Source organism: Rosa chinensis, chromosome 6, assembly GCF_002994745.2.
Source record: "Rosa chinensis cultivar Old Blush chromosome 6, RchiOBHm-V2, whole genome shotgun sequence".
NCBI classification, from domain to species: domain Eukaryota; kingdom Viridiplantae; phylum Streptophyta; class Magnoliopsida; order Rosales; family Rosaceae; genus Rosa; species Rosa chinensis.
The window spans coordinates 62,142,316-62,150,200 of NC_037093.1; the positions used below are offsets into that span (position 1 = coordinate 62,142,316).

Sequence of the window (7,885 nt, forward strand, 5' to 3'; positions counted from 1 at the left end):
CTCGTGTAGCCATAACCGACACCTCTCTGCCATATTTTAGGCTCTTTCAATTTTATAAAACACAAAATGAATGTCTATTTTCAATTGTATTAAGAGTATAATTGAAAAAACTGGTATAATGACTATAATCGCAACCAAACCGTAAACACTAATGTACACACATAGGAAAAGACTCAAAAGAGTATCTCTTGTGTTTTATTTATTTTTTATTTGCCAAGGTCCGAGCTTGAGTGGAACCCCGTCCAAATCAACAATCTCAAAAAGTTCCTATTTAAGAATAATCACGTTAACACTTGTGTGGTTACCATCAGAGAATACGGCGGGGCTCATGAGTCTACGAATACGCTGACAAGCAGAAGAGAGCAATACCAGGCCGCTTTTGGCCATCTGCTCATGCCTGTGGGTTCTTCAAGGTGGGAAACCTTTGGACCATCAAGGTCTGTCCATTCCCAAAATCTGCCTGCGGTCAATTGCACGATTGGAAGTTGGGTTCTTATATCGTGGGCCTTGGTGGTGGTTCAACGGAGCCATTCCCTAACCTAAACTTTATTGTTACAAAAAAAAAAATAAAGACTATAGTTTTTTACTCTTTTTTTTTTATAAGATAGTTTTTTACTCTTTTTTTAGGTCTGTAGACTAGTTTTTTTTACTTAGATTCTTTTTCATATTATTTTTCAAATATTATGTTTTATTCCAATCGCTGTGTTGACAACCTATTGTTTTGTAATCTTTTAAAATTTGCCATGTCGTTGTGTGACTTGTTTCTTCGTATCTGTATCAAAATGGGTTCCTAAAAACAAACTGGTTAATTGATTTTGGATCATGTAGCTAGTTAAAGTTGTATTGGCTTGTTCTGGTTTCTGACTGTTGATTTGATGCTGCAGCCACTGAAACCTAGAGGAGTCTATGACGGACCTCATCTCTCAAAACCCAAAATTTCACTGAGAAAGGAGGAAAACCCCCAGAACAAGAATGGTGCTGAAGAAAGAAAGCGGGTTATTAAAACAGTATGCTCAATACATGCTCCTCGTCCGAGGCTGCGATTTACGTGGGACTCCAGTATTGTAAGTGACACATGGCTTTAAAAGCATATTGTAGCACGTACTTCTAGTTATTTATGCTGATCAAACTTATGCCTCACCTCAAATGCAGTCTTAGATTTTCATATGCTAACAAAACAAAATGGAGTTTGCTTTCCCTTAATGCAGAAAAAGGCCCCGAAGAAGAAGTCAAGAACACCATCAGCTCCGAAATCTAGGTCAAGCTCACAGGTTTCTTGGAGAAAGCTCAAGCATGCCGAGGAACCTATAATTGCATCTGCTGAAGTAAGGAACGCTGCTCTCGAATCCGATGTACGTTGACTTACAATGGCTCGTTTCAAATCCAGTGTTTGATTTTCTTTCCGTTAACCCAAAATAAATTAAATTTGCTTCCCATTGGCAGGTTGAGAAAAGCGGTAATAAGGAACCAACTGCACCGGAGGTGAAGACAACATCACCTCTACCTCCAAAAACGAAGTCAGCGGCACCATCAGCTCCAAAAATCAATTCAACACCACCTATGTCTGGGAGAAAACGTGGAAACGCAATAGTCAGGGAGGAACCAAGAGATGCTTCTATTGAAGCAAGGAGTATTGCTCGTGAAGCGGCGAGAGCTCATCAAATGAGTTTAGCTTCTGGAACTCCGTCGGTCGTCATATCAATGGTCCCTTCGCATGTTTATAGAGTATTTTGGTTGGTAAGTTGCAGAAAATATGTGTTTTACCGCATTGGGTTTTTGATGTAGTAGTAGATCTATAGTAGTACTATGTGTAATATATAGCTCGAGTAGTTAATCTGTTTGTTTACTCCTTTTGCCTCATTTACAAGAACCTTCCGAGAAGATTTTGTGATGGTAATCTCCCGGAAACTAAATCGAAACTGACGTTAGAGGATGAGGAAGGCAACGAATTCACGGTTGTCTTTATTCCGGAGCGATATGGGCTGAGTGGAGGGTGGGTGAGCTTTGCGCGGGAAAAAAAGTTGCACGACGGCGACGCCGTAGTGCTTGAACAAATTGAAAAAACTAGACTCAAAGTAAGTCTCCTGGCCCTGAACACAAATATAATTGATCTTACAATGGCTCTTCCAAGCTAGTTGTCATGATGACCCCCTAGGGATATGACAAATTCTGGGGAATAATTGTGTGAAACCCTTAGGGTTTATGAAACTCTCTGTTATCCATTGTTTAAATACACTACTTCCTCATGCATCAAGGTCTTATAGCTTCATGTGTAAGAATCGGATTACCATTTACGTTTTTTTTTTTTTTTTTCAATTAATACCCATCTGAAGTTATCAAACACATTTTTACATTGAGTTGCTTATGCTTGATTGAGATTATACGCTTGTATACTTCTGTGCTTCTTCGAAAGGCCAGATATTGAATTATAAAGTTTGTATAACTGCAGGTACATATATTTAGATCAGCAGAACTGTTTCCCAATGTTCAAGCGGAGAGTGCAAGCAGCCTTGAGAAGAAGAAGAAGCAGAAGCAGATCTAACCTCATACTATTCATGCGATTTGGTTCTAAGCAACATATATGAAGATTGTTTGCTTTATAATGCAATTAATAATATGTGAGCTGACATACTTTGTTATGTTGAACTTCAAGTAGTATCTCGCTTTTACATAAAATATTTTGAGTTTCAGATTTAATAAACTCATGTTAGTTTCTCTTTCAAATAATTTTGTGCCTATCAAAAACTTTGCATGACAGCTATATCAATCTAATGAAGATTCAAAGTTGGTGTGATAACTCGTGAGTTAACTTGCTCCTGATCGAGTCTTTTGTTTTGAGTACATGATAGTCAGATACAATTTATTTATGAATTATGATGGTTCTTATCTAATTCTCCAAGAATCAATGAATTTAGACAAGTCATAAAATACAAAAAAAAATTAGAAATTTTTCTCTCATTCATGTATCCATAGATGCACTTGCACTTGTCTTTAATTTTGTTTTACTTCAAGGAAGTTCGACCTCATTCATCTGAAAAAAATTCTTGAAGATTTTTGTGTTGGGATGAAAATGATAGGCCGAACAACACACACCACCAGGCCCAACTCCCACGCGGAAAATCCAATAACCACATCCAAATAAATCAAGTCCACTAGGCCCCAATTCCCTCCATTCTCTCTCCATATTATCCACATCTCCCTCCTCAAAACCACCACATTTTTTTCCCAAAGTAATTCAAAAAAAAAAAATTAGATAACCAGAAACAGTAAAACACTCTCACTCACACTAATGGCACTCTAGATTCTTCAGAATCTCAATTCATCAATGGCTCTCCCTCAGCTCATTCCCTCCCCTTCTTCTTCTTCTTCCTCCCTCCACCATAAACCTTCCTTCAATCCCAATCCGCTCCCCTATCCCCTATCCCCAAACCCTAATTTCTTCTCTTCCCGCCTCCGCCGCCAGCGACGCCGCTCTTCCTCCCTCAAATGCTCCGCCTCCTCCTTCTCCGAGCGCCACCACACCAACTCCAAGTCCGACGACGTCGTCGAGCTCCCGCTCTTTCCCTTGCCGCTCGTCCTCTTCCCCGGCGCGATTCTGCCGCTGCAGATCTTCGAGTTCCGGTACCGAATGATGATGCACTCGCTCCTCCAGACCGATCTCCGCTTCGGCGTCATCTACAGCGACGCCGTCTCCGGCACTGCCGACGTCGGCTGCGTCGGCGAGGTCGTCAAGCACGAGCGGCTCGTCGACGACCGGTTCTTCCTGATTTGTAAAGGTCAGGAACGTTTTAGGGTTACGGACCTGGTCCGGACCAAGCCCTACCTGGTGGCGGAGGTCAAGTGGCTGGAGGACCGGCCGTCCGGCGACGGTGAGGAGGACCTGGACACATTGGCCACCGAGGTTGAGTCCTACATGAAGGACGTGATTCGGCTCTCCAACCGGCTCGGCGGCAAGCCGGAGAAGGAGGTGCAGGACCTGAGGCGGAACCTATTTCCGACGCCGTTCTCGTTCTTCGTCGGAAGCACTTTCGAAGGCGCGCCGAGGGAGCAGCAGGCCTTGCTGGAGTTGGAGGACACGGCGGCGAGGCTGAAGAGGGAGAAGGAGACGCTGAGGAACACGCTCAATTACTTGACGGCGGCGTCTGCCGTTAAGGACGTCTTTCCGTCGTCGTCGTCTTCTTGATGGGATCCAATTTCCGGTGAGGTGTGTGATTGCAATGCCCAATTTTTACACCACACAAAAGTAATGGAAGTAATGCAAAAGCTTTGTGTAAAATCTTTCAATTTTGCTCTAGATTTTTAGATATATTAGATGTTTGGCCCGTTTATACAAGTTGAATTTGCACATATTTGAAACTTTATATTGGAATATTTGTGTGTTAAACAAAAGTCGAACTGGTAAGGCCTGATTCAGGGAGTCCTATTGATACAGGGTTTCCTTATATTACTGTGATTCACGTCCTATATATAAAATTTGCCATATCTACACATACATAAATACATCGAATAAGATTGAAAATACAACAGGCTGCAATGGCTGATCAGAATTCGACTATACCGAAACCGAGTCAGTCTGACCATGAAGATGATGATGAGCCTTTACTTTTCAAACGGCATAACACTGCATCTAAAGCAAAAGGTAAGATGGCTCCATTAAGGGCAATCCCAAAAGCCTCAACTTCATCACCAGTGTCTAGTTATGATCAGTCTAAACAGTTGCCAGAACAAATCGTGCCGTCTGCATCTGCTAAACATCCTGCTCCGGCAGAAGAGAATAGTGATTATGATGATGAAAAACCGTTGTGTGCTTTCATGAAGGCTGGTTCCGATGAGGCAGGAGATTGGGATTCGGAGGATGATGATAATCAACCTCTATCGTCAAGGTATTTAAAGGGAAAAGGGAAAACTCCTAAGAGGCCTCTGGATCATCAAACCAATATTTCTGAGCAGTCTTCAGCTAAGAAGCCAAAAGTTTTAGGTTCTCTCCCTAAGAATAAGCAAGCATCATCAACAAAACATGAGCCAGAGGTAGATTATGATGACAGTAGACTTGCACATAGAATGAAGAAAGCTAGATCAGTTAACAAATCATCGCTGACGACAAAGAAAAAGGTACCAAAAATCAGTTCATCCTCCAATACGTTCAAAAAGGGCAAAAAGCCAGATAAAGTGTCCAAGGATCAACCTAGCTCTAAATCTGATAATAAGCCGAAGAAGTGGACTAGTTTAGTTCACAATGGTGTCGTTTTTCCACCACCTTACGAGCCTCATGGGGTAAAGATGCTTTACAATGGGAAGCCAATTGATTTGACAACTGAGCAGGAGGAGGTCGCAACAATGTTCGCAATGATGACAGATACAGATTATGTGAATAAACAAAGATTCAGAGACAATTTCTGGATGGATTGGAGCAAGTTGCTTGGAGAAGAGCATGTGATACAGAACTTGGATGCTTGTAATTTTCAACCAATATATGAATGGTGGTGCCAAGAGAAGGAGAAGAAGAAACAAATGAGTATGGAAGAGAAGAAGGCTGTGAAGGAGGAGAAATTAAAACAAGAGGAGAAGTATAAGTGGGCTACTATTGATGGTGTAAAAGAGGAGGTTCAGAGCTTTAGAGTTGAACCGCCTGGATTATTCCGAGGTCGTGGCGAGCAGCCACAGTCAGGAAGGTTGAAAAGGCGGATTGTTCCAAGTGATATTACAATCAATATAGGAAAGGATGCCCCAGTTCCTGAATGCCCCATTCCCGGTAAAAGTTGGAAACAAATAAGGCATGACAATACTGTTTCATGGTTAGCTTGCTGGGGTGATCCAATTTCTGAGGAGAAAACCAAGTACGTAATGCTGGGAGGTAGCAGTTCCTTGAGGGGTCAAAGTGACAAGGATAAATATGAGAAAGCAAGGGAGTTGAAGGACTACATAAATGATATCAGGTCTGCATACACTAGGGCTTTTACTATCCCTAGTAAAGAAGATGGTGCAAATTTAAAGAGACAGATAGCAGTAGCTACTTATCTCATCGATAGATTTGCTTTGAGGGCTGGGAACAAGAAGGATGTTAATGAGGAAGCCGATACTGTTGGCTGCTGCACATTAAAGGTAGAGAATGTAAAAGCAATTGCCCCCAACTTGCTGGAGTTTGACTTTCTTGGTAAAGATTCAATCAAATATCACCAAACTCATCAAGTTGAGCTTCCTGTTTACAAGGCAATCAAGCAGTTTCAGAATGGAAAGAGTAGTAGTGATAAGCTCTTTGACCAGTTGGATACGAATATATTGAATGCACATCTAAAGGAACTGATGCCCGGCCTTACAGCAAAAGTGTTCCGAACATACAATGCATCTATCACATTGGATAACATGTTGAATGAGAAGACTAAAAAAGAGGGAGATGTTTCAGCTAGAGTTGAAATTTACAAGAATGCAAACAAGAAGGTTGCTATCCTTTGCAATCATCAGCGTACTGAACCAAAGACTTTTGGGGAGCAAATATCTAAGCTAAACAAGAAGATTGAGGACTTAAAAGGCGTAATGGAAGATCTGGAAACAGATTTGGTCAAAGAAAGAAAAGGAAAGTCCCCACTGAACAGAAAACAAAAGAAGAATTTGACCCCAGATGTATTGGAGAAGAAGATGGCTCAAACGGCAAAGAAGATTGAAGCCATTGAAAGCAAAATTGCTGACAAAGAGGACAAAAAAAATGTTGCACTGGAAACATCTAAAGTGAATTATCTTGACCCTAGGATCACAGTTGCATGGTGCAAGCGACATGAAGTTCCCATTCAGAAGATTTTCAGCAAAATTCAGCTCAAAAAATTTGCTTGGGCAATGGATGTGGACCCTGACTTTAGATTCTGATATGAGATTATATTTGGAGTGATCTCCTTTATTTCTTCTATTTTTTTGTTTAGCCTTCTTTCCTTTGAGACTTTCTTGTAGTATATATGTAATCAGGGACGTATTCAGGATTTTGGAACCCAGTGAGAAACTCATCCTCACGCCTTTATTATTAAAAATATATAACGGGGGAACAAAAAACCAAATATGGAATTCAACCAAATCTGCAACTCCACAAGAGTTCAAAGAATACGAAATCGTCGGCGTCGTCACCGGGGCGGTCGAGGCGCTTCCAGGCGAAGAGGTTAGTGGCTAACAGAGGGCTTTGCTGATCTACTGCCTAGACAGAGTCTCTTCGCTACAAGCTTCTCAGATGCCTACCTGTTCGCATGGCCTGCTATGGTGTGCAGGGCCAGTCTTGAGGTTCTTGATGCCCAGGGCGAAATTTTTTTTGGTGCCTAGAGCTTGTCTGGAGAATTTTTTTTTTTTTGACGATTCTGAGATTAATTTGGCTTTGAAAAGTTACGCATTAACAAGTTTTTAGAATAATCAACAGAACCACAAAAACCAAGCAACCTAACTTCTAATATTCATAATTTCAAAATTGAAAAACACCCAATACCTATTTTGATAAATACCTCAACCTACATCATGGAATGTCAAAAAATTTGTCTAATCACCGTAGAAGAACAAAAAAATAGAAAGAAGAAAGATTGGGAGATGAAAAACAGAGAGGAGAAAGATTGGAGGCACCAATTATGAAAATGAATTGAGGGATTGAATAACCATTGAAACCCTAACTTTAAAAAGAAATTTGTTTGATTTCAACGTTTTGGAAAGAGTGAGAGACTCTGCTATAATGATGCTTGACTTTTTGCAGTTCTCAAGGACTTGAAGAGTCGAAGAAGAAGAAAAAGACAAAAAAACACACAGCTAGTGCGTCTAGAATTTGAAAATAAAAGATTTTTTTTTGTTTACATTCCGCTACATATTATTGTAGATTATATATATATATATAATATTGGTGCCCCACCTTCCCTTGGGC

The 7,885-nt window shown here is 40.8% G+C and overlaps 2 protein-coding genes across 2 annotated transcripts; both read left to right on the forward strand.

Annotated features, from left to right (window-relative positions):
• The first annotated feature begins 3,220 nt into the window (after positions 1-3,220).
• On the forward strand, positions 3,221-4,361 carry LOC112174642 (lon protease 2). The gene has a single exon (XM_024312441.2). The coding sequence runs from the start codon at positions 3,326-3,328 to the stop codon at positions 4,181-4,183; it is 858 nt and encodes a 285-aa protein (XP_024168209.1). The 5' UTR covers positions 3,221-3,325; the 3' UTR covers positions 4,184-4,361.
• Positions 4,362-4,511: 150 nt separating this feature from the next.
• On the forward strand, positions 4,512-6,978 carry LOC112174641 (DNA topoisomerase 1 alpha). Its single transcript, XM_024312440.2, has one exon. The coding sequence runs from the start codon at positions 4,534-4,536 to the stop codon at positions 6,859-6,861; it is 2,328 nt and encodes a 775-aa protein (XP_024168208.1). The 5' UTR covers positions 4,512-4,533; the 3' UTR covers positions 6,862-6,978.
• The last annotated feature ends 907 nt before the right edge of the window (positions 6,979-7,885 follow it).